General features: G+C 36.0%; 1 protein-coding gene across 2 annotated transcripts; it reads left to right on the top strand.

Moving 5' to 3' along the window:
• Nucleotides 1-125: 125 nt before the first annotated feature.
• LOC306883510 (protein transport protein Sec24B-like) lies at nt 126-27,368 on the top strand. Of its 2 annotated transcripts, XM_079438812.1 has the most exons (24): nt 126-361; nt 1,864-2,469; nt 2,591-2,737; nt 4,241-4,351; nt 11,708-11,791; nt 11,880-12,043; nt 12,134-12,318; nt 12,441-12,543; nt 13,609-13,735; nt 14,206-14,315; nt 14,407-14,519; nt 14,602-14,720; nt 15,588-15,643; nt 15,831-16,037; nt 17,247-17,370; nt 17,453-17,611; nt 18,973-19,146; nt 19,263-19,373; nt 20,569-20,744; nt 20,974-21,111; nt 23,367-23,471; nt 23,581-23,673; nt 25,434-25,537; nt 26,358-27,368. In XM_079438812.1, exons 1-24 carry the CDS (start codon nt 316-318, stop codon nt 26,470-26,472), a joined length of 3,477 nt encoding a protein of 1,158 aa, XP_079294938.1. In that variant the 5' UTR covers nt 126-315; the 3' UTR covers nt 26,473-27,368. The 2 variants fall into 2 exon arrangements, with proteins under 2 accessions (XP_079294938.1, XP_079294939.1); XM_079438813.1 differs by lacking the exon at nt 4,241-4,351.
• Nucleotides 27,369-27,873: the final 505 nt, after the last annotated feature.

Here is a 27,873-nt window from a genome sequence, read left to right as displayed (position 1 = left end):
TCTCTAGATGAGACACCTGTTTGTGTTCTAAACCTGTACTATCAAATGCATCTTTAATTTTGGACAAAAGCCATTTTTTTCGGGTGCTTCGCTTTATTTTATTAAGACTTTTATTTTGAAGAGCTGTCTCTGGAGTGACCGGCCCGTGATCATCACCGTTAGTCAGACAGACAGACCCTCCGCTCAGCTGTGGGCAAGTCGATGGAGACCCACAACTGGTGACAGCGGCGTATATTTTTATACTCTCGAAGTACTCGGATAGAGACGTCCACACAGGATTACGCGAATCCGATCTCATCCGTGAATAATTACAGCATGAATTCCTCTCAAAACGGAGGCGGAGCGGCGCCGTGTCAGAACGGTACGGGATTAAAGGGAAACCACCTGAGCTAACACGCTAAAGCTAACGCCGATATCACTTTCAAATGCAGATAACTAGCTAAGTGTTGAGCTAAAATGCTAACGGCTAAACTAAGTTGCTAAATGCTAAAATCCTAGTCAAATTCAATGTATAAAGCTAAGCTACGTTAGCGAAAGGCCTAAGCCTTAGCTAAGCACCTGTCATCTGCGGACTTCGACCGCGACAGAGCACAGTAATACAGGAACATTTTTCTGTGCTTGTCATTAAAGTCTTATTGTAGTTTAAGTGTGTTTTACTGAGGATTAAAGTCAGTGTGACTTTCATCTCCTGTCATTAGCCCGTTAGCGGCTAGTTTTGTTCAGGTAACGTTAGCTCAGTTGTTATTTTCTCATTTTAAAGGTCCGATTTATTATCTTCTAAGACTAACCTAAGTTACCTGAATTGGGAGATTAAATATGCCACAGTCTTGATTGTATGTCTCATTATATTAGTTGAGAGTTGAGTTGGCGTAATTGCGCATATCTGGCGCAGATTTCAGCAGAATGTGGTAAATATTTGTTAAATATTCCCAAATATTTCATTTATTATTATTATTTTTTTTAAAACATTTTTACACATCTTTTTTGAGATTATGCGAATGTGAGCTGTACATTGTTACGTGAATATAATTTGCCAATGTTAAACTGCATAAAATGAATAACAGTTTTTGTGTTTTCTATTGTACATTTTCGCCTTCAGTGTGAGCAGGCATTAACATTTAATATGGAGTGACATCTTGTCAAAAAGCCAGGAAAAAATCTGTAAAAAAGTCTATTAATTATTCAAAAGATATTCTTTAAAGTACCATGAATTACCATGCAGTGTTTATATTATATTTTGTCATATTACAGTACATTATATTATATTGTTTTGAAGTTTTAAGTTAATTATTTTTTAATAATTTACAATTTTATGTTTTCCATTTTTATTATTATTATTATTAATGTGTCTTATCTTTAGTTTTGGCTATTTTGGTACATGAAGTTAAACTACATAAAAATGAGAAATCTTGCTTTGGAAATAAAAGTATTTTATGTACTCTAGTCTAAATATATTAATTATGTACTTATATCATTATATATATATATATGTGTGTGTGTGTGTGTGTGTGTGTGTATGTATGTATGCATTTTTTAAATATTTTATTTCAGTAGCATTTATTTTATTTACAGTAACCAAACATTTTTTTTCTTTGGGTTTAGTTACCTATACTAACCCGGTTACCATGTAAATATGGTTTGTACATATAAATACATAATAAATGAATATGGCAATCACTCAATATTGTGGTATTAGTACCATCACTTATTTGTAAAGGGAATTAAAATTGATGCAAGTTTCACCTGCTGTTGGTTTTCACAGGTCAATTTGTATAAAACGTCATTTGTCCAATGATTATGTGTCTCGTTTCCATCATATTTGCATGTTGAAAGCACAAATCAAATTCATGTTGTTTTTGCCAGGTCCAGGACAGACGTACCCTGCCATGTATCCTGCATCCAGCTACTATAGTTCTGCTCCACCTGCTGCTTACCCCACCGTGGCGGGACACAGCGCTCCTCCCGCTGGCAAAATCCCAGTTTCAAGCACAGGCTACATTGGGAACTATTACCAGAACAGCTCAGGGCCGTCACCATATCCAGCACCAGGAACGCATCAGTACTCAAACGCCCCAGTACAGTCATTCCAACAGACTGCGCCGTACTCTATGCCAGCTGGATATTACAGACAGGCTTATAGTCACCCCTCACAGGGGCAAACTCAACCCCAATCTCAGCAGCTGCAGCCCAGCCTGGTGCCAGCGTCCAGCGGCAGCAACCTCTGCACCCCGATGTACCCCATAGTTTCTTACCCATCAGCCCCTGGGAGCAGCCAGTACGGCACTCTGAGATCCTCCCAAACCACCGCTGGGCAGCCACCCGTTTCTACAGTAATGCCACCGCCACCTACCCAGAGTTCTTTGCAACAGTATTCTCAAGGGATTGAGGCCACGCCCACACCAGCTCACCCGGGCTATGGAGCCCCGCCTCTCAGCCAAACAGCCACTGTCAACGGCCAATCGAATGCAGGTCAGTTTGAATTCATGACCTATGCATTTGACTGCATTCTTCATGCAACTGAATGCAGTCAAGCACATGTAACATGCTTGGATAAATTTTATTGATTGTGTATTATCTGATGTATTTCTAGTTCAACAACACTACGAACATAACCTCCACAATCCTATGAGCCATCATTACACCGCGGGCCCTCCTAACTCACAGGGCCCTGATAAAGAGAGGCCGCCCTCAGGAACCCCAGGCACCTCTGTGCATTCCTCATCACAACACCATCCAGGTACAAACGATCCACTTTCACATGTGAACCAACAGTCATTCGTTCATTTCTTTCAGTAGACTGTGTTTTGACATTACTTGTCTTTTTTATTGTTATGCTGATTATGACTTGAACTATATTGATTAATTTATCTGTCCATTATTTACATAATATATTTTTAAATTTTTCAGCATTTTATTAAAAATGCATCTTATTACACATCTTGCTAGGTCTCCGTTTTGGGGGCAAAACAAGTTGTGATTTTTCTGATAAAAAGAAAAGCTCCATGTTTGCTGAGCTGCACAATTTGGTCAAAATTTTATGATTATATAAAGATCAATGTGAATGATGATGACTATCATGATGATTATTATTACAAAATATAAATTATATAAAATAAATAATTTAATTATAATTTTACATTGTAAAAAGTAAATTAGTATTTAATAATAATAATAATTGTATTTTACAGTAACTGAAGTTACAATACTTTATTTATGGCTGTCCTATATGTCATTATGACTATTAAATAATAATAATATTTAATATTTTTATCATTTATCATTATTATTATTATTAAAAACTAAAATAAGCAATATTACTATTGTAATAATAATAAAAATTATTTAAGATTTTTATTTTATAATACAACTGTAAAATTCAGTATGAATAGTGCTAATTACAGTACTAATACAATATTATGGCTGCCTTAATTCATTTTCAAAAATGTTATGATTATAAATCTATATTAACATAAAATAATAATAATAGTTGTATTGTATAAATAAACAAAAAAAAATATTGCTATTCTGATTCTTCGCTGTAAAATATATATATATATATATATATATATATTAATATATATTATGGTACAGCTGTAAAATTGCACATACCTGTATGTATGGCTCTCTTAATTTTCAAACGTTAATCTAGTTTTTATTTCGATGTGAAATAGCAGGGAGCCCTTAAAGCTTCTCTTTTGACAACAGCCAGTTTATAAGTGCTTTTTGTTACAAGATGCTTGACACATTTCCTCCTAAATGCCTGTCAAAGTGACCCAAACTCGGAGCTGATGCAGAGTTTGACTAAATCACAGCCATGTCACGATTTCATGCAGCCTTGTGTCTTGCCCTCACATTTACCCCCCCCCCCCCCCCCCCCCCCCCCCAAAAAAAGTAAAGTGACATCGTCAACTATTTTCATTGTTGAGTTTTTATGGATTAGTTGTTGCAGTTGTCATTGTTGGTGTGTCATTCCTGACAGGTCTCGCCTCTTCTGATGATTCTGTAGCTGAACGTGTGCTTTGTTTCTTACGTGTCAACAGAGAGTCTGTCATATCATTCTGCTTGCTTTTCTCACTCGTTCATCGCTTTCTTTGCTTTTTCCCGTTCTTCCATCATGTGTCGTTACTTTTCGGGTCATGTTAGTGTCCTTGTGTGATTTGGGTAGAACTCCAGCTCGTTCTCGTCCTCTCTCTCTCTGTACTGAACACGTCTGTTGTCTCTGATGGTTGCTGTATTTCAGGGCTGCTGTACGGTGACCGTGGGGTGAATAACGCCGTTAGCTCGGCCATGGGCGATCACTCCTCATCCAGTTCTGACCATGAGGAAGAGGATGAGGAGGATGAGGAAGCAGGTCTGCTTTCGCTTTTTCATTCTTCCAGTGACTTCCAGTGTCTTCCTTCATCCCTCCATCCCAGATTTCAGTCTTTCCACCCCTACACCTCACATTGAAAATGATTAACGCACACGAATTTTCATATGTTCTGCTGTCTTTGCTCCTCAAGATTCATGTTTCATTCTTTCCAGTTATTCATTCACTTGAAATCTACAAATTCCCACACTCGTTCATACAGTCTTGTGTTCTTGTTGTGTGTGTTCATCTTGCTTTTCTGATGACCTTCACTGAGCCACTTAGAGTGTACATAACCATGTTTGAAGGGATTATTAGCATACAGCATAAATATAATTTAAATTAAATAATTATGTATAATTATATGACATACTTATGAATAGCTCTGACTTGTCATAAAATTCTACAAATACATGAATTAAGGCAGGAAATTCAACAGATGGTTTCCAGTTTAATAAATAAGGTTAATATGCATTTAATTTTTTTTCCTGTAATTCAGTTATATGAGTCAGATAGGGAGACATTAAAAATTGTTGTTGTTATCACTTTGTTTATTCAACAGTGGAAATTCAAATTTATTTGTTTAGTGCTTTCTAGTGTTTTTCAGAATACACATTTCAGTATTGCTTTACGGAAAATCATGATGTTAATATTTATATTATCTTAACATCATCTTGCCTTGTATTTGCATTTAGCAGATTAGAGCTAACTGATATTATAGTTAAATTTTGTGATGGTACAAGTAATCATAGTTCAGATTTGCTATTTAGTATATATCAGCCTACATACTGCATGGTTGGGGATAAAGTTGAATGCACAGTGTGGTGTCATAATATAGTTATGCTTTGCAACATAGAATATATCACTTTACATGAGTGTACTGTACATAGGTTGACGTTGGATGTACAGTGCCCTCCAAAAGTATTGGAACAGTAAAGACAAAATTGCTCTGTCGGCTGTGGAGTCAAGACATACAAATATGATTAAAAGATGAATGTGAGACAAAACTACATAATGTCACATTTTATTATTGGGTGATTCAACACATAGATGTTTTATCAGCTAAGAAGTTCAGCACTTTTAGAGTTTCATCCCTCTATCTGATGTGAGCATAAGTATTGTAACAGTTGCCTCACAGGTCTTTCTAAGTGATCAGCTGTGTCCTGTTGCATTAATTCTTCACATATTAAAAGCTGGGAATGTGTCGTATCAGTTATATCCATTACTTCTGTATTCTGAATCTTGCATTCGATGATGACACACACAAACCAGGATGAAGACGAGGGAGCTGACTTTGAGAGAAAAGCAAGCAATTTGGATGCTAAAAGAGAAGAGGAAGACAATTAGAGCTCTAGCAAAAACAAAGGGCATGGAGAAATCAAGAGTTTGGAAACCACCAGCGACACCAACAACGACCTGATCGGCTGAGAAAACAACAGTAATTGATGAGAGACAAATCATAAAAGCTGTGAAAATGAACCCTAAAAGATGCTACACAGCAAGATGCAAACCTCTGAACAGTACCAAAAATAGAAAGGCAAGATTAAAGTTTGCATTTTGGAACTGTGTTTATAGACCGATGAGACAAAGATGAACCTTTATCTAAGTGATGGGAAGCAAAAATGTGGAGAAAAAAGGGAACTTCAAATGATCCCAAGCATACGGCCTCATCTGTAAAGCATGGTGGAGGTGGTGTCATGGCATGGGCATGCATGGCTGCTTCTGGAACGGCCCTCTCAACTTTACTGATGACTTAAAATATGATGACAGTAGCAGAATGAATTTGGAAGGGTACAAAACCATCTTGCCTACCAATATTCAAGAAAATGCCTCCAGATTCATTGGGAAGTGCTTCATATTGCATCAGAACAATGACCCAAAACACCCTGCCAGTTCAGTCAAGGAATTTATCAGGGCAAAGAAATGGAAAGTCTTAGATTGCTCAAGTCAATCTCCAGATTTAAATCCGATTGAACATGAATTTCACCAGCTGGAGAGGAGAGTAACGGCAGAAACTCCCCAAAACAAGCAACAATTGGAATTGGCTGCATTAAAGGCTGGGAAAAGTCTTTCAAAGGATGAGACCAAGAGTCTGGTGATGTCTATGGGTCACAGACTCACTGCTGTGATTGTGTGCAAGGGATCTGCAACTAAACAATAGCTTTTAATCTTTTATATCTGCCTTATGTTCAACTGTCCCAATACTTATGCTCACATCAATGAGTGGGATGAACTCTAAAAGTGCTGTTCTTTTTATTTGGTAAAACGTGTTGAAATGGCTAATAATAAAATGTGACATTCTGTAGTTTTGTCTCATATTCATCTTTTAATCATATTTGCAAATGTCTTGACTCCACAGCCAACAGAGCAATTTTGTCTTTACTGTTCCAATAAGTATGGAGGGCACTGTGTCATATATATATATTTTCAGGCATTCATACTATCCTGATATGCCCTTTTTACTTGCACATCATGCAAATGCCCTTATGTAAGCACACCCGCAAACTCCTAAAACATCATGTAAAAACATGCACACTCACTGCCATCGTTCGGGCCCTGAGGCTCCTGATCTCTTCCCCGCTCCCCTGTCTCTCTTTTCTCTGCTCATCCTAAGACCTGAAGTACAGCAATTGTTGATATCAAAAACACACTTCTCGCAGAACTAGTTTCAAGAAACGTGTCTACTTCCCCCGAACTTCTCATGGCATTCATCTCAAAGTCACACACCCACTCTCATGCACACACACACACACACTCACCCACTCTTTTCCTGCTAGAGGAAGTAGTTTTGTTTTGTTTTTATTGTAAGGCTGAGGCAGCCTGTGAACTATGTTTGGGTATCGTTTAAATTTTATCAATTCCGATTCTTTTCGATTCCCAGTTTCAATTCCAATGTGATTAAGTAATGATATCAAACATTTATCCTGTCTCTTTTTTGCAAACCATTTATCGGAGCTGAATACCATGAACAAACTTCAACAGGCTACATAAAAACTGTACTCTTTAAGAGCTGTTTGTGTGCAAAATAGAACTGCATGATTCTGGATATTGATTGTTTTTTTCAATGAAAGTTGTGGTTCTCATGATTCTGAAGAAAAAACATTAGACAACTAAACAAAATCACATGTAATTTATGAATGAATGATTCGGTGACTCACCCAAGATGTACTTGTTTCATTACTGGATGAATCAGCGTTCTTGAAGGAATCTCTTTTCTTTTCGCCACCTGCTGGCGTAACAAAGTAATTGATAAATCTTTATTTAGTGTCAAATTACATTCAAAAGGTGATTTACTCTATATTAATCGCTGCCGTACACATCAGAGTTTATATCTGAACTATAAACTTTTATCCCAGTACTTCTGTGATTTGAATTTTTTTAACACAGAAATAATAATACTGTGTGGTCGAAAAGACTGTGGAGCTGTTTCATTCATGACAGATGACAGACACAAATTTAAATGTTCAAATCATATTCTGTGTTCCAATTCACATACTGTGTCCTAAATAGTATTAAAAAATAGAATTAGTATGTCCCAAATCATAGTTTGTTGAAAAGAGTATGCCAAAGATTCCCGGATGGTCTACTACTTGAGATTAAAATTCGAAGTGTAGATCGATGCACACTCTAACAGCTAATATTGCCCACAACGCATTGCGTGGTGGACGAGGATTCGATCTGAAGACAGGAGTAATGATGCTGAAAATTCAGCTTTGACTTCACAGGAATGAATTACATTTTAAAATATATATATTACAAGAGAAAACAGTTCCTTTAAATGATAAAAATATTTAACAATTTTATTTTTGATCAAATAAAAGCAGCCTTGGTGAGCATAAGAGACGGTTTTCAAAAAATATTAAAAATCTTTTTTATTCTAAACTTTTGACAGTATTGAGTATCTTTAAATAACTCCTCAAGATGCTGATTAAAATGGACTTTTGTCTTAAAATATGTTTTTGGCTGAGTTTTGTAGCAGCATAGTCCAAAATATCATCATTCAGCTCTGAAGTCAGTGCAAACTTGGCCGGATCTAAGAGAGTTTTCCAGATTCGCTGTATGAGATCAGTCTCCAGTTGATGGGCTGGTAATCTTAATGACCCTGTTTGCTCCTGCTTCATGCAGAAGTGTGTGAGAGTGTCGTGGGCAGATAGTATTTTTAGCTCTTCATTATGAAGTGTGTTGGGGAGCTGTTTTCTCATGGGGAGTTTGGATGCGTCATGTCGAAGCCTGCTACCGATTCATCACACACTCCAGAGGTTTCATCATCCTCGCTCCTTTCTTGGACTTCTTACACTCGAGGGGGAGTCTTGGGTTTGTATGGATGACACTTGCTGTGTTATCGTAGGGTTTGCCTTGTAGATGGCCTCAGAAGGAAGTTCTGCTTCTCTTGACTGGTTGTTCGTCTCACATGGATCTGCAATCAGTGATGAACAGCAGCTGTGAATTTTTTTTTTCTCTTCGTGCACCCAAACTGAAATTTAATTTGTCCATTTATGTTCTGTGGTGGATGTTTCATTGTCCATCCGTTCTTAAGTTCAGGCTGCTGATCCAGTGAGGTAACAGTGAGCACAGGATTTCCAGGGCTTGGCCAATCACGGCCTGTCTCTCTCTCTCTGGTCTTGTCTGGTTTCAGTAGTTGGGTTATGGAGGATTAGTGTTAGATTAAGCTCTGCTGAGGATTATTGTCTTCTTCTCTAAGAGTCCTGATTCTGTAATATCACTGAATATTAGAGAGCAAATGAGACATTTAGCTTTAAATGACATACACATCATCAGAGCAACGGAGAGAGTTCTGTATGGATCTGGGTAGGTGTGCGAAGGGTTTTTCTCTGTACGATATGTTTCATGAAACGGAGATTGTTACTGGTTTCAATCACTGTTCACAAATGCCAATAGTTGGGTGATATTGCGTTAAAATTATATATATATATATATATATATATTAGTGCTGTCAATCGATTTAAAAAAATTAACTAAATTTTATATTGCAATAATTTCACATTCAATCTTCAAATTAATGTACAAACAACATAAAGACAGTATATATTTTTTTACATATTGGTTTAATGGCATCTTTTTTATGACTGAAGGCCAGTATCACTGATACCAATACTGATTTCTCTATAAAGAAATATTTAACCATTGACTATAGCATTCAACATTACAGTATAATTGAGAGCTATCAATTTTAAAATTTATTAGACTTTAAAAAAATAACTAATTTAAGTGAACTTAAAACCATCTTCACATAAACGCATTATAATAAATGTAATATTTACCTGTGCCCTTCAGCAGAAATATGCAGAAATTGAAGTTATCAAACACTAAATTCTAAATTAATCCTTAAAGCTATAAAAGTAATTTGTTCCTTTTATTTATTTATTTTTTCTTTTCTTTTCTTTGTCCTATAATAATAGACATCACAGCAGCTGGTGATTAGGGTATTTTGGCTGATATTTCTTTAAGAGCTGCCGCTGTTGAACATGACGTGCATCTGACACACACAATATTTTCTCTCAACTGTCTTTACCGTTTCTGCACTTCAGGTCTTAAAGTCTCTATTAATAAGCTGACGAGTTGAATCGGGTGTTTTAGATGAGTGAGACAGTGCTGGGCTGCTCCAGGACAGTTTTGGAAACCATTTCAGAGAAGTGTTCTTAAATGGGACTCATATAAAATATATTACATGCACGCAGTTTTAAAGCAGCTTTAATCACCTTTTTGGTAACTTCATGACTTAATTGACCATGACATTGCATGCTCGTAGTTTATTTCGCGCTTTGATATGAAAGGATACAGGCTACAGCGTTCGCCAGCACGTGCAATTTAAGATATAGATTTCATAGATCTCCTCATTCTGAACAACTTTACCTCTGGGACTAATGCTGTCAATCAAATCGTTCATTAAATATTCTCAATTATGTTAAAAACCTACTTTTGCGAACTAGTCCTAGGTTTTTCTCTCTAGATCAATAATTATAAAAAAAAATTGAATTTCTTTCTTTGGTTGGCTATAACGGGGTAATTTAGAAAAGGGGCATGGCTACATATATCCAGAAGCCTATAAAACCTAAACGAAAATTCGAAACTTTAAAAAACTTGGTGAAAACATGTGGAGATCGGATCATAGGTGGTGTAATAACTACCATAACAGTTGATAAACATTATATTTCTATGGTACATTACCTGGAATTGCCAAACAGGCTGTTTTTACTCACTGATATAGGCTTGCTAAATATTATGTAACTTTTTTTTTTACTTATGTCCTTAAATGCCTTAATTTGCTTGAACCCCGATAATTGCTGCTTGCAGTAATATTTACTTTTGTGTGTAGTGTGTATGTTTGGGCATAAAAAGATCTACAAAGTTACAAATCTCAAAGTCCACTCCAAAGGGAGATATTTAGCTTTTAAAAAATCCCTTTTCAAGAACAACAACAAACGTCTTGTTTGGACTAAAGTATTGCTTTCCGGTCGGTTTTTGTGATTTCACAAAGCGGTCCATTAGAATATCATTCAAATAAATTCTGCCTACGGAAAGTCTAATGGTTGGCGGGTGGGGAGAACGCTTAGTTGAGCACTGCATGTTTCAAAATCAAAACGGGTGTTATTATATCGGAAACCTTCAGAAAATTATGGATATCAATTTAATTTCAGCTTGCATGTAATTTCTGAAAAAGCAGCATTTGTGAGTGGAGCGCTGCTTTGTGTACAGCGTTACCGGTGAAACCTCGATCTCTACCACTCCAACAGCGCCTCCTGCTCGCAGAGAATGAATTTGCGTATGTATGCCGCCACACATAGTCTAAGTCTGTGGGACTATGGTATAAATAAATTCAACTGTATAACAGTTTCACTGCAATTCATGTTGAAATGTTAGAATTAAAGAACAGTAAACATATGTATTGCCGTTGCACTTATCTGTACATAGTAAATGCAGTTATTTTTAAGCTGTTGTTGACATCCTATCTAAAATGTGATTTAGCCAAAAATACAACAATAACGTTACCACTTTATCATGTCTTGTAATATCCATGCGTGCAAAGGTTCTGTGCGATCCTCTTGTTCAATATTCTCGGGGTCTGCATTGATATAGCAATATTGACATACTTGCTGCTTTGGCAAGGGGCGTAGCAGTACTGAAACACCGTCTAAGCTGTACGCAAATCACAACGCACTGGGACACCTAAACAATCACAACACATTTAGTTTTTTCGTAAGACGGGCCTTCATCAATAAATAGTTGAATAGTTGAAAAGCATTGTAGAATTTTTGAGTCATTTACTTGCATGCATAAAAATTAGTACAGTCCTAAACCACACATCCCTCTTGCCTGTGTGCTTGCAAACTCTCACAGGTGGAGACAGCTCTTCTACAACCACAGGCAGTGCCTCTCCGGTTCCCAACAGTTATGAGTCTCTGGAGGGCGGCGGTTACTCGGGTACATCTTTACAATGCTCACTGAGACATCTCAATGCCAGATCTGCACTTGAAGGATTCACTAACGCTTTCTCTCTTTCTTTATTCAGATCTTGCAGCTCCTTCTGCTGGTGTTCCCGCCAAACAAGCTCCACCCTTCGGATACAATTATCCAACCATGCATCCTGCTTACCAACAAAACCCCGCCCCCAAACCAGACCCCTCCCCCTCTCACGGCGGGTACAACCCATCAGGATACCAGCCGTACTCGCAGGTATTAACACTAGTTTGGGATTCAGAAAGTCTGTGTCATTCAGGAAGAGGTTTGTAAAATGTGTTTGAGGCTGTGTTTGTGTTTTTGTAGCCTTTCCCATCTCTGTCTGAGCTGTCATCAGCGTTAGGAGGCCTCGGCGGCGTTTCCGAACTGGAGACTGAAACATTGAGACCCGTGAATCTACTCCAGGAGAGAAACATCCTTCCTCCCAAACGCACACCTCCACCTGAGCCCAACTTGAGCAACGACCTGCGCAAGGTCAACTGCAGCCCCGAGTAAGAGCAGAGAGATGACACGCGTGTTTGTGTTTGTCGGAGTTGTGGTTTCACACAACAGGTGCAGACTGAGAAATAGCTTTGTTTGTGTAACAGTTTCTCTTTCTTTCTGTCTCTTCCAGCACTTTTCGCTGTACTCTCACTAGCATTCCCCAGACTCAAGCGCTGTTGAATAAAGCTCGTCTGCCTCTTGGATTACTGCTGCATCCCTTCAGAGATTTAACGGTAGGAGCAAAAAGCATAAATCAAACTCAAATCATGGTCTGGTTGATGCTATGTAGAAGTTAATAGATGTACACTACCATTTAAAAGTGTTTTTTAAATGATTACTTCCCCAAGGATGCATTAAATTGATTAAAAGACATATATAATATTACAAAAATGTATATTTCAAATAAATGCTGTTCATTTGAACTTTTTATTCATCAAAGAATTCTAAAAAATAATGACCACTGTTTCCACACAAAGCAGCACAGTTGTTTTCAACATTGATAATAATAAGAAATGTTTCTTTAGCAGCAAATAAGCATATTATAATGATTTCTGAGGGATCATGGGACACTGGGACTGGAGTAATGTTGCTGAAAATTCAGCTTTGCATTACAGGAATAAAGTACATTTTAAAATATATTCAAAAAGAAAACAGTTGTTTAAAATAATTAGAATGAAAATTCTTGGCCGAATTCCGAACACGGTTCTTCGTGTTTTTTCCCCATATATTTTGCCAATTTTTTTCACCATTGCATAAATTAAATATCCAAATTTAGCTTTTTACTGTTTTGTCTTGCTTTTCAAACAAAACAAAAAAACAATTTCAAAAATATGAAAATATTTACTTAACTAATTTTTTTACATTCTAGGAGACATTATACCAACAAAGCATAATTTAACTTAAAATTATTAAGTAGCGTAAGCTACAGAGCGTAAGAGACTTGACCTATAAAGCATGTTGGGCAGACCTATTGATTGAATGATTTTTGGCCATTCTGAGATTATCAATTAAATTAAGAAATATGAAGTCATATTTTCTGCCCATTGAAAACCCCATATTAGTCAAACAATACTCAGTTGTTCAAAAATTAAAGCCAGTCCCCAGACATTGTCATAGTTGTACCAGCATGAACACATTGTCAGATACAGATAAAGGTGTCATAAACGGGTATATTATCTAGAGTTTTACTGTAACAACATTAGATCATGATAAAGCAGGTTTAATCATCTCTTCATTAACTCTCTCTCTCTCTCTCTCTCTCTCTCTCTCTCTCTCTCTCTCTCTCTCTGTCTCTGCAGCAGTTACCAGTGATCACCTCTAACACTATAGTTCGTTGTCGTTCGTGTCGGACGTATATAAACCCTTTTGTTTCGTTTCTGGATCAGCGTAGGTGGAAGTGCAATCTGTGTTACAGAGTCAATGATGGTAAGAGTCTTACAATTGTATTTCTTTAGTCTTTAGTTAGTCTGGTCTAGGGTTTCCCAAACTAGGGTTCATGAAGCAAATCAGTTAAATCATACAAACTATTCATATATCGAATTAAAATGAACAATTTTAAAATAAAAACGATCAAAATAAAACACTTCAAAAAGATTAAATGTTATGTGACCGTTAACTGATATTAGAGAACCATGAACATGCAAATGCTTTGTTAAAATATTAACTTATTGCCTTGATACTTCACCAGAAATATGAATTATTGAGATTAAATATTAATCTCAGCCTTCAAGTAAAAATTTTATGTCAGACGACAAAAAAGTTTTGAAATCCCTGGTTTAGTCTATTACAGTTATTGTATCATAAATTACTATTAGATTCTCTAAAATAAATAGTTTTATCACATTAACATGTTCTTGAGGGTTTCGATATGTTCTGATAATTGTCTTCTCGATCAGTTCCTGATGAGTTCATGTATAATCCTGTAACTCGTTCATATGGTGAGCCTCACAAGAGACCAGAGGTCCAGAATTCAACTGTGGAGTTCATCGCTTCCTCTGATTACATGGTGAGTGTGTGTGTGTGTGTGTGTGTGTCTGTCTTTAAAGACCTTTAATGTTACGCTTTCATATTAATGTACATTTGCTTTCTCTCTCCAGCTTCGGCCTCCTCAGCCTGCTGTGTACCTTTTCTTGTTGGATGTATCCCACAATGCTGTGGAGTCGGGCTACTTGAATGTGTTTTGCCAGACGTTACTGGACAACCTAGAAAAGTGAGATATTACAGCTGATGAAATGTTTTTGAGTGTCACAGACCTCAGATGTGACCGTTTGCTGTATGTGTCTCTCTCCCAGGTTGCCCGGAGATACTCGTACACACATCGGGTTTGTGACGTTTGACAGCACCATCCATTTCTATAATCTGCAGGAGGGTCTTTCTCAGCCTCAGATGCTGGTGGTGTCTGATATTGATGGTAATCCGGTCTTATTCTCTTACTTTTCTTTGTCTGTTCATTGACTTTGGCTTTGCACTTTAAGACTTAAAGATTTTAGTATTTAAGACTTTAAGATTTAAATAATAAAGTTTTAGAACTGCAAATTGGCCAGTTTTGATTGATAATAGCCATTTACACCTAAATTGTACTATAATTTACATAAAATATGAAAAACGTAATAAAATAGAATATTTTTTAGCAGATTAGCTGTGTTTGTCTGTGTGTGTGTGTGTATACACACACATACACATATATACACATTTATATAAATTTACATTTAAACAATTTTTACAGTCTACTATGTTTCTGAATTCCTTTTGTTCTACTTTATGTCTGGAATATTTAAGTCACGACTTAAAACATTTAGAATATGAATTGCTATTGTTATTTATTTTCTGTATATTTCAATGAAATATATATATATATATATATATATATATATATATATATATATATATATATATATATATATATATATATATATATATATATATATATATATATATATATATATATATATATATATATATATATATATATATATATATAGCAGTCTTCTATATTTCTGTATTTCTATTGTTCTACATTATTTAAAATATATTAATACTATCATATCAATTGTTTATTATTGATCTAAATGCACAGTATCTGATAATCTTCATGACTAATGATTGCTTTTGCCACAGGATTTGGTCACAAATCATTATTATTATCATTATATTGCCTTTCACATATAAACTATACTATATTGCGTCCTTTAAATTCATAACATTCATAACTGGCCTACAGAGCATTACATTGCATCTGATGAGTGATTGAGTGATGTTTTTTTTGTGATTTTCTTAGATGTTTTCATCCCAACACACGACAGTCTGCTGGTGAATCTCAAAGAGAGTAAAGAGGTTTGAATCTTATCATTATCTGTCTCTATATTTTAAGACCTTGTATCTTTGTGTGTGCGCGAAATCAGCTGTGTTTGTGTTCCCATTTCCCGGCTTCATATCTCTGTATCACACAAGCTTTGATATGTGACACCGTTTTTGCAGCTGCATTATCTGACAGAAAGTGTGTTTGTGCATGTGCTCACAGCTGGTGAAGGACCTGCTCAATGCGCTGCCAGGGATGTTCATGGACACACGTGAGACTCAGAGCGCTCTGGGTCCGGCTCTGCAGGTGGCGTATAAACTCATGTCCCCGACAGGAGGCCGGATATCCGTGTTTCAGACCCAGCTGCCCACCCTCGGCGCTGGACTCCTGCAGTCACGGGAAGACCCCAACCTCAGATCCAGCACCAAGGTACCGCTCCTGAATCATCATTCAACTTAAACGGGTCCTGTTCATGCATGAATGCAAACATTCATATCAGTAGATGCTCAGTCATTAGAACATGGGAGGTATTTCAGCCAGTTATAAAGGAATTAACATTTGCCAGCATAGAAATAGGCTCTACCAAGTTGTTGAAGTCCTTAATTTAGTTTGTACAAATTGAAATTAAGTCATAAATGGTATAACAAAAGTCTTAAAGGGATAGTTCACCCAAAAATTGTGTCATTAATTACTCACCCTCATTTCGTTCCAAACCCATAAGTCCTTTGTTCATCTTCGGAACAAAAATTAAGATATTTTTGATGAAATCTGAGAGCTTTCTGATCCTCCATAAACAGCAATGGAACTTCCATGGTCAAGGCCCAGAAACATAGTAAGGACATCGTTAAAATGGGTGAACTATTCCTTTAAGGGGCCTTAAATTTTGGGGACCGAAAAATAGGATTGGCTTTATGTGAATATTAAACTCAAATGTTTATGATTCCATTAATTAAATGAGCGCTGCAAAGTCAAAGTGTGGCGCTGTTGCGCAGTTTACATTCTGTTAATACCACGCATTTATGCTAAGCGATTCTTTATGATTTGCTTTTGATGAATTCTGACAATGTTTACTTTATGGTGTTAATAGTGTAATGTTGTAGATGGTTGTAAGAATACATATTTTATCTTGCTTATCTTTTTGAGCAGCTGGAAGCTTGTGTATTTCAGACTTGTTTATAATTAATGGTTCTGCATTTTTTTAAATATTTTTGTTACTCACTAAACGTATCTGGAATTTAATTCTACATCAACACTTATGGCTTCTCTCTGTGAACAAAAAACAAACATTAACTCACTTAATGTATAGATTTAACTAGTATCGGCACAATAATCTTTTTATTGCCTTTCTTTTAACCATATTATTGTAGTATTAATATTGTAGCAAAATCCAATACCAACCTCCAATTCATATGTATTGGTATATTACTACATAAACCAGTTTTGTACACATTCGTATATATTCAATAATATGTCTTGAGTATTTTAAACTTGCAATTACCCTGTTTGGCAGTTAAATGTGTGCCTTATTAATTAATCAAGTGTATATTAGATAAATGATTTAATGTGATTTCAAAAAAAATTACAGATTCAATGAATGTTTCAGCATTTTGAGTGTTTTGTTGGCTTGTTTCTGTTCAGAACGTCCAGCACTTGGGTCCTGCTACAGACTTTTACAAGAAACTGGCTCTAGACTGTTCTGGACAGCAAATCGGAGTGGATCTGTTCTTACTGAGCTCCCAGTATTCAGACCTGGCTTCTTTAGGTACACATACACACGCTTAATGTTCTTTCTCAGCTCCTATATGTGAACCAAAGTTTATTTAAAAATGTTTCTTCTTCTGCAGCATGTGTGTCCAAATACTCAGCCGGCAGTGTCTTTTACTACCCGTCCTTCCATCACATTCACAATATGGCGCAGAGACAGAAATTTCAGAAAGATCTGCAGCGATACCTCAGCAGAAAGATTGGATTTGAAGCCGTCATGAGGATCAGGTGCACTAAAGGTGAGTGGGCGGAGTTACACAGGCTAATTCTGTGCCACAATTGCTTTGATTGACACTTCCATTAACTAGGGCTGTGTATCACCAGCAAAGTCACGATACAGAGGCCACGATACGATGCGTATCACGATACAGGACTGCACTGAATGTCACCTCAGCAAAATTGAGTAAAACAGCTGTTTATTAAACACTGCATACTCTAGGGCCATTGCTAACTATTGGCAGAGCACGCAGTTGACCTCTGCATTATGAAGGACCTTCATTAATATACCACAGTACAATATAGGTAATGGCATATGTTTCATGTTTACATTGGGCACTCCCCACCAGGTACAGTATTCTGATTGTTTGCATCTTGTTTTTAAGCCCATAAATAATAATGTACTCGTTCTAATAAATTTATATTGTAATGTACTCATTATAATATATAACATAACATATATCATTATATATATAAAACAGCTTTACATTGCTAGTAGGTTATCATTACACTCATTTAACACACTCTGCGTTTAAAGAATAAAAATGAGAAGCGTTCTAAATTAATGCGCTGTCTTCACTGTATCTAACACACACACACACACTCAGTCACTCACACAGATCACGCTGCGTGCGCACAGACATTCAGGACAAACTTTTTAGCACTGCCCCGCAATTTAATCAACTAAATAGTTTAATCGCTCAAGAGCTACGTTATCTTTCTCAAAAAGGAGCAGGTAACATCATTGTTTCTAAAGGAATTAAAGCCACAGCTTCACTGTTAATAGAGAAATGCGGCAAACAGTGGTAATTTGTACATGCATACATAGCCTTTGTCTCTCTCTCTCGCTCTCATAATGAACGCTTGATAAAATTACTTTTCTGAAACTAGAATATCGAAGTGGAGATCACTAAACTTCAAGCTAACCGGTGGTTTCTGAAAGCAAGCGCGTTTATCCACAATGGAGAGAGCCAGGTTGACAAAGATAAGTAACACACTTAGCAGATATTTCCGTATTGCGCAAGTGGGAAGTTTCGGGGATTACGTCTCTTTATATCAGGCGACCCAGTTGTGTTCCTCTGCAGCTAGATTAAACCTTGTTGTAGCCTATATATTATGCTCTATTCATTATTTTTTAGAAACCTTGCACTTTTCTGCTCAATTTTAAACAGTGTTCTTGTGTTCAAATTAAGCGCGGTCCACTGCTGCACACGTGCCACAATATCGATACAGGGCCAGCTGCATCGATACTCGTATCGTCAAATCTCTGTGACGATACATCGTCGTATCAATGTATCGAACACAGCACTACCATTAACCAGTATCTACAGAGCCGTGTTTTCTGTGTCTCTTTTTAATGACACTTTCTCTGATTGGTCAACAGGCTTGTCCATCCACACTTTTCATGGCAACTTCTTTGTGCGCTCCACTGATTTGCTCTCTCTGGCCAACGTGAACCCAGATTCTGGTTTTGCTGTGCAGATGTCAATCGAGGAGAGTTTAGCCGATACTTCACTCGCTTGTTTTCAGGCTGCTCTTCTTTACACGTCCAGTAAAGGTAATCAAGCATTTTGCACAGTTATGCTAATCCATATTTGATGTCTTTACAACGTCAGACCACTCCCACAAACTGAGTAAGATTTCCTCTGATTGGTATGCGTTTATGATTGACAGGTAAACGTCGAATCCGAGTGCACACTCTGTGTCTGCCGGTGGTCAGTCAGTTGAGTGAAGTGTTTGCTGGAGCCGATATCCAGGCCATTTCATGCCTTCTGGCCAGCATGGGTGAGTAGAATAAACACATTGACATTTTAAGTGCAGTATATTATGCCAATATATTGTGCACAGTGTCCTGTTGCTAGTATGTAGGTTTGCTAGTATGTGTATATATATATTGTTTTACATCACACTGTATTTATAGTTGGGCTGTGATTAAGGTATATTTTTATAATGTTTTTTTTTAATTAATCTGTTAAAATTATTGATAAGAACAGTCATTAGAATTAAAAATAAATACATTTTAATTCATTATTTACAAAAATGTTATTCTATATCCTGCCCAATGTTGTCCTCCAAACAATGTAGTTTGAAGGCAATGAAAGCCAATATAGTGAATGTATCTTATGTAGGCTATGTGCAAATAAAAACTAACTAACTTACCATTTGAGAGTAAAAGTTTATAGATTGTAAAAGTTATAAAGAAAAACAAAAGCACAGACTAAATGTTTACTGGTACGAGGTTGGAGGAACATGCATTCATTTGAACATTTTACATTTATACTCTGTTGTAATTTGAAAGTAAATTAAAGTCTGGAAAATATGTAATAAAATATGATTTTTCACAGCTTAAATATACAACCAAGTTAAATTTCAGCCCCAAAAATGCGACCAATTACTGCATTTTGTTTTAAAGACTTTTGTCATTAATTTAAGTAGTGTAAACTGTCACTGCTCTCGTAAAAAATACAATTACTTATTCATTTTGAACTTGCGTTAAATGTAATAAATATTATAGAAAAATTTTAATTAATGTAAATATTCAAGAAAAAAAGTATTTTAGACTAAATAATTGCGCTCATAGTTTAACAGAGCTTCAAAATGAAAAGAAGTTATTCAGGAAAATGCATCTCAATCGCAGAATGCAATTTAAGTTCCTTTGGATAAAAGTGGCAGCCAATTGCTCAAATGTAAGTGACAGGACAAGTAGATGTTTTCCAAGTACGTTGCACAGATGTTATAAATTGATAATTGAAATTTGTTGCACTTTTATTGATCTATTCATTATTTAGTAACAATTTTAGCAATTAGTTGTTGCAGCCCTAATTTAAAGTAATTTAATATGCATTTATAGAGCATTTTTTCACCAGCATGATGTTAAAACAAAATAATCACTATGGAGTTGAGTTTTCATAATTTTAGTCGATTCCTGTTTGTTTTGCTTTGCTGGAAACATCATCTCTGTCTCTGTATCTGTTCGCAGCTATCGATCGCTCCATCTCCTCCAGTCTGTCTGATGCGAGAGATGCGTTAGTTAATGCTGTGGTGGATTGTTTAACAGCATATCGTGCTAACGGCTCAAACATCCAGCCCTCCGGCCTGATCGCCCCTTCCGCCCTGCGTCTCTTCCCTCTATATGTACTTGCTCTGCTCAAACAGGTGGGGGCACTGTATGCACATACACCACCAGAGATTCACTTACTAACCAAACGTCATTCAAAAGCCTTTAAAAGGTTCAAATCTGTTTTTTGGGGGGGAAAGGGCTAGGCAGAAGGCCCCAAATCTATACATTGTTGTTTTTTCATCTGTTAATTGAAAATTGAAATTGAAAAACGATTTGAGAATTGAAAATTCATATACTTCATATGTTGAGTGTTTGGTCCTCCAGAAAGCTCTGCGGACCGGCACCAGCACCCGTCTGGATGAGCGAGTGTTTTCCATGTGTGAGTTGAAGAGTCAGCCGCTACAGCAGATCATGCGCATGGTTCATCCGGACCTTTACCGCATCGACAACATGACCGAACAGGTAACGTATATTCATACGGGTGTGGAATATAATGATGCAGGATTGTGGAGTCCATCCCTGCTAAATAATATTCCTTACCACCATCTGTTGCCATTGAGCCTTTGAGTAACAGATTTAATCCCAGGTTATTCAGGGAGCGCTGGCCCTTTAATTAGTGACAGTATTATTAGTTTTCTGTAAATTGCTTTATGATAAAAAATCCTCCGTATATAACAACATACAAAGACATAACATAGTCATACTACAATAACACAAACATGAACATCAAACACAATGTTGAGTAACACTTTATAATAAGGTTTCATTTGTTAACTTTACTGAATTTACATTCCTTAACAATGCAAAGCATTTATTAATCTTAATCTATCTTAATTTGAACATTTACCAATACGTTATTCAAATCAAATGTTGTGTCTGGTAACGTTAGACAATGGGCACGAGATAACACGAACTAAAGATGAACACCTGTATTTTTATAACAACGATTAATAAATACTGTAACAAGTGAATTGCTCATTGTTGGTTAATCTATGTTAATGCATTTACTATCATTAACAAATCTTATTAAAATAAGAAAAATTACAATGGTAAGATGTGACAGTAAAATATCATTTAAAATTTGTTTAAAAATGTTAATTTTTTTTGTTGGAAAACTGCAGGAAGCCTTTAAAGTGTCTCTTTTGTCGTCATCAATCAGTTTATAAGCGCTTCTCATTACAGTTTGAGAAGATGGCTGGCACATTATAAGTGACCTAAATCATGATTTTGGTTTTATTTCAATTAATTGTGCAGACCTACTTCTAACCTAACCTAGATGTTAAAGGGGTGGTTGATTGTGATTTCACTTTTTTAACATTAGTTGGTGTGTAATGTTGCTGTTTGAGCATAAACAATATTTGCAAAGTTGCGGCGCTGAAAGTTCAATGCAAACAGAGATATGACTAATATATCATCTTTTAAAATTATGGCAGTTTAATGCCTACAAAAATGGCTCGTTGGGACTACAATGAGTTACTTCCCAGGTTTGTGACGTCACAAACCCTGATAAACCCCGCCTCCAGGAACATGCAATGAAGGGTGTGAGGCCATGCTGCGCTGCTTTAGAGAAGGGGAAGAGTTGTTGCCATGCCCTCAAAACTAAGGGTGCACAGAAAAATCTATTCATATATGAATCGCAATTCTGTCTTCTAACGATTCAATCAATGTTCTAGCAGTGGTTTGTGTCCCCCTGCTCTGCATCTCTCTCTCTCTCTCTCTTACTCAGATCATCAGCTCCAATAATGAACTGCTGCAATAATACACTGTATGTGTATAGACATACAGATATTGTTTCACCTAGTTATGGGAAGCATTAAACATGGACGTGCATGCGCGGTTGTCGTGCTGTATTAAAGTTTTAATCAGAATAAAACCATATATTAGAAGCCAACATAGGCAGTAGCATTTACAAATAACAGTGTATCTAAAAGTATGAAACAACAACACACAAAGAAACATAGCATTAAGAGCCGTGTGCTTGCACAGGTTCTGCGCGATCCTCTTCACTAGAATTTTCTGGGTCTCAATCGGATTCAAATTGAAAGTAATATTGGCGATGCCAATACAATACAACCGGAGCGCATGCCGCTGAGGTGAGGGGCAGGACGTTTAGACGTTTTAGCGAATCACAACACACTGGGCCAGCTAACCAATCTGATCCAATCACGTATTTCTGAGGGGAGGGGCTTCACAAAAACAGGAAATTATCAGCACGTTTATAGTAGAAGGGACAGAGCGGTGTAGAATAAAGGTAAATTATGTGAAAAAGAATGTTTTTTTTTTTAAATTAAGCATTAACACATGTTAGACTGCACCCCATAAACACAATCAAGCCTAGAAAAAAACAGTCATATCTATCCATCCCTCTAATATGGATTTACTTTTCCACCTGTAATCCTTTTCTGCCATTTACAAAGTTATGTAAAATCCCTTTTTATATATATTTATCAATGTTTAGGTTTACTCACATTTTGTTATACATCATTCTCAGACTTTCAGACGTTAAATTGTAGTTGTGTTGTGGCACTACAACAAACAAAAACATAACTTTTCAACAGAGTTGAAGGTGACATGCTTTTTATAAAACCTCCTGTATCAATCTGATAAATCAACAAAAATCGCTTCTAGTCAAAGTTCAGTGGACAGTTTTTTTTAAAAAGTAGCCAATAATGAAGTGTGGGATAGAATGAATAGATTGTGTTGTATCTGTCCTGTAGGCGGCGCTGCACCTGAATGACTCTGTGATTCCTCAGCCTCCGTTACTGCAGCTCACTGCAGAGAAACTCAGCAGAGAGGGGGCCTTCCTCATGGACTGTGGCAGCGTAAGCATTACCGCACAAAACCACATAAGTGATCAGGATAAAGCAACGTTGTGTTGCGGCAGCTTCTCTCATTAATTCTACACTGTGATTTCTGCCCTTTGCTCTGTAGGTGATGTATATGTGGGTGGGGAAGTGCTGTAACGAGACGTTCATACGTGATGTGTTGGGCTTCCCCAATTATGCATCCTTACCGTCCAACATGGTGAGTGTGTGTGCGCACATGGTGAACTGTTCTCCATTTCTCACAAGTATTTTCTTTCACCCTGCTGTTAAAGGTATCATATCATATTTATCCTAAGGAACAGGATTTTTCTTGCTCTTTTGCAAAAGCTACAAAAATGACATTTTCAGGATGGAATCACATTGCATTGATGTCACATGAAGTCTTGTGTAATTAGACATTATAAAGGTACCACCTATTCACACCTAATTAATATTCAGTGACTTAATGAATGACTGCTTGAGCTGTCCCAGTCATAGCAGAGCTCATTTATTTATAGGCGTCTAAAAAGTACAGTAGCACAAGCAACCAGTTTAATTTTGAGGGTCAGAAAGAAGTCCAAGGTTATTATCCTAAACTAAAACCATAAAAAATGTCATTACTTGAAATGAAATTAAAATTAACTGAGATAAAATAATATACAAGTACTAAAAAATTAAATTAACTAAAAACTAAATAAACTAAAGCTTAAAAAAATTATATAGGCATATTTAAAAAAAATGACAAAACAACAAAATTACTAAAATGTAATTTAATTATTAATAGAAAATATCTATAAAATCTAATTCAAAATATTTCCAAAAACTATAACAGTATATCAATGATACTAAAATAACACTATATTGGTCATTAAAAAAAAAAAAATTTTGTTGCATGTTTGTTGTTGAAACTTTATCACTTTATCACTGACATACACTTTACTTTTTATAGAATCTATATAGAATCATATTCTATTTTTTATTCTCATATCTATTTGTTATTTTATTTTATTGCTAGTTTATTCTGTATATATGGTTACTGTACTTTTCTATTTGTATTTTTGTAAACTTGAGGTTTTTCTAATTTTGTTGGACAATTTGTTGGACAGTCGTACAATACATTTCACTACATGTCGTACTACGTATGTATATGTATGTGACAAATAAAATTTGAATTTGAATTTGAATTTGAAACATCGGGGAAGTGATTTATAGACTATGGCCTCTTATGTGTTAAAACCGCAATCTTGCCACAAACGCACATTGCCTCGTGTTTTTTTATTATATTCTCCACGTTATGAAAGACAGAAGCTGCTTCTGATCAGCATTAGAACATGAACCAAAGTTTGTCTTGAGTTCAGCTCATTTGTTTTTCATTTTGGAAGGCGTCACTGTCGGTCGGCATTATCTCACCCTGGAGGGGATTGTGGGCCGTGTATCAATTCTCTAAATGATCTAAACCTCACATAATTCACTCCAGTTTCAAAACAAAAACCACTGTCCTAAACATCTGAATGTTCCAGATTCCCCATACTAAGAAATCAGTTTCATTTCATTTCTTTTCCCCCAAATTTCATTTTATCTTTTTAATTTTTCTGAATTCCATTTTTATGTTTGTAATCAAAATGCATGTCTTATTAATTAAAATCATGTAACTTGTAGAATTTAACTATTTATTAAAAGGTTAACAAAATTTAATTTTAGGGCCCTAGTTGTATTTTTGTTCCCAATTTTGTTTTGTTTTTTCTTGCTTCTGTATTAATGTATAAATAAAAGGTTAATGACCAAAAGTGTCTAATTACTTTAAATCATGTAACTTACAGAATTTAACAACAATTTATTAAAAGTTTATCATAAGTTACATTTTTGGGGCCCCTATGGAGTTTCCATTTTACTTTTAAATAATACATTTTTGCTGCAGAAAGTGCTTTACCTATAGAGACTTTGGAATTAACAGAAAACCTATTTATTGTTGTTTTCCAGACTGAGATCCCTGAGCTGCAGACGACGTATTCAGAGCGAACTCGAGCGTTCATTTCTTGGCTGCTGGAGTCTAGAACCTTCCATCCTGCTTTTCATGTGGTCAAGTATGTCTGGTCTCTCTGTTTCTCCTCTCCATCTTCCCCAATCTCTATATCTCTCCCCTTCCGCCCCTGTTATTCATAGTCACAGGGCAGCATATTGTTCCTGAGGGAGGATGCTGTGTTTTTATGCTATCACAGACTGCCTCCTCTCAATATGGGAGTTGCATTCCTTTGAAAGTTTTTTTTTTTTTTTTTTTTTTTAGATGTTGCATGGTTTTGAAATCCATGTTAAAAGAGCCCACTAACATTTCTCTCAGTTTTAAAGGAATACTTCACCCAAAACTGAAGTTTCGTGATTATTTACTCGCCCCCTCGTCTTCTAAGATGCGAGATCGTTGATGGTCGTAATGGAGATAATGAAAATATCTGAAGACTGTTATGAAAATGAATGTTAAAAAATAAAAACACTACATGAAAACCTGTCTATGACAACATTAACACATGATTAGAACACTGTTAGATTATGATCATGATGCAGTAATGTTATTAAAAAAGAAGCATCTAAAAAGGAATAGATGCCTGAAGCTGAAGAGAGACTTTATGCCAATAAACCGAAACCCATTCTATGACATTAATCAGATAACTGGTAACCAACCCGAAACTGATTGGTTACCAGAATTCTTAAAAATATCTTCTTAAATGACAGAATTTTTATTTACACTGGATGGACTGTCATTTCAAAGCCCAGAAATCAAAATTGATCACAATTTCTATTTTGATGAAAGATTGGAAGACATGCTCAGATAAATCATTCACAGTAATATAGAGCCAGTTATGATTTCATGTTGACTTTAAGCCTCATGCAATTATTGTCTTTCTCCAGGGACGAAGCCTCGACCAAGACCAGTTTTTTCCAGCAGCTCGTCGAGGACCGCACTGAATCTGCCTTCTCTTATTACGAGTTCTTGCTTCACATTCAGCAGCAGATGTCGAAGTAGAATGGAGGAACCCCATAGAACCAGCCCCATGTTTAAGGCTAGCTTCTGTTCCGCGGCTCAACTATAGCAAGGAAGCTCTTTGATTGGACCGCAGAGAGGAAGAGACATGCCCCTTGGCCCCACCGGCCAATCAAAGCCTGTGGCTCTGTGGATGGAGTGTTTAAAGACAATTAAGGACAAAAGAAGTTAAAAAGATGATTAATGGACTATTATGGCAAAAAAAGTGAGCGCAGAGGACAAAGATGAAATGTTGTGGACTTGACTTGCACATAGAGACACTGAACAAGCTGTTTTCAATCATTCCCATCTGCTTACTCCCCTTTCATATGTAGCCATCATCATGAGTAGCCAGATGCAGTGAAGAACATTTTCTGTTCATTTTCCTGTTGTATTGTGTTTGTTTCCATTGTCAGAATCATTATAAGCATGTATTTTTGGGTTTTAATACATGCAAAACATGCAGAGTTCTTTGTTGCATATTATTATTCACTCTAAAACATCCGCTCATACACACTTTGTGCTTTTATACGTTTTCTTTATTTGCTCCTTTTGTTCTCCTCTTGTCACTTCCCCTCTCCCAATGCCTCCTGTCCTTATGTAATGTGGCTCGTGAAACCGTGTCCGTCGTGATGGTGTAATAATTCATCTGTCTTCATCCAGCATTGACTCAACAGTGGCTGTGCAAACTCTCCTCTTGTCTTCTCAACATCAGCTGCTTGAAACTGTTCAATGAAGCTACGACGTTCCTCGCTGGCAACGCATTGTTTTCTTTGAGAAAACGGATCAGGCCACCAACAAATGTTGCTATCCAATTTGTAACTCTCAACACAAAAAAATATTTTAATGTGCTATAATTTATGACAAGCTTATTGAATAAAATGAAATGAGCATTCTAGTTTGGGTGTTTGGTTCATTGTCTGCTGCAGACATCATTTGTACGGTAAGTTTCTTTGGATAATTTGAATATTTTTTAGCTAATTGGATATTTTTTTTAAATAATAATAATTATTATTATATTTATTTACATTTATTTAACCAGGCAAGTCAGTTAAGAATATAGTGTATTATATATATATATATATATATATATATATATGTGTATGTATGTTTTATATGTATATATACACACCTATATATATATATATATATATATATATATACATACACCTATATATATATATACACACACATATATATATATATATATATATATATATACATATACAGGTGCATCTCAATAAATTAGAATATCATGAAAAAGTTCATTTTTTCTTGTAAGTTATTTCAAAAAGTGAAACTTTCCTATATTTTAGATTCAGTACATGTAAAGTAAAACATTTCAAAAGTTTTTTTGTTTTAATTTTGATGATTAGAGTTTACAGCTCATGAAAATAAAAAATC

The sequence above is a fragment of the Barbus barbus genome, assembly GCF_936440315.1.
Source record: "Barbus barbus genome assembly, chromosome: 17".
In the NCBI taxonomy this organism is placed as follows: Eukaryota; Metazoa; Chordata; class Actinopteri; order Cypriniformes; family Cyprinidae; genus Barbus; species Barbus barbus.
The sequence above is the reverse complement of the archived record's forward strand: the minus strand, read 5'-3'. Positions and strand labels throughout refer to the sequence as shown.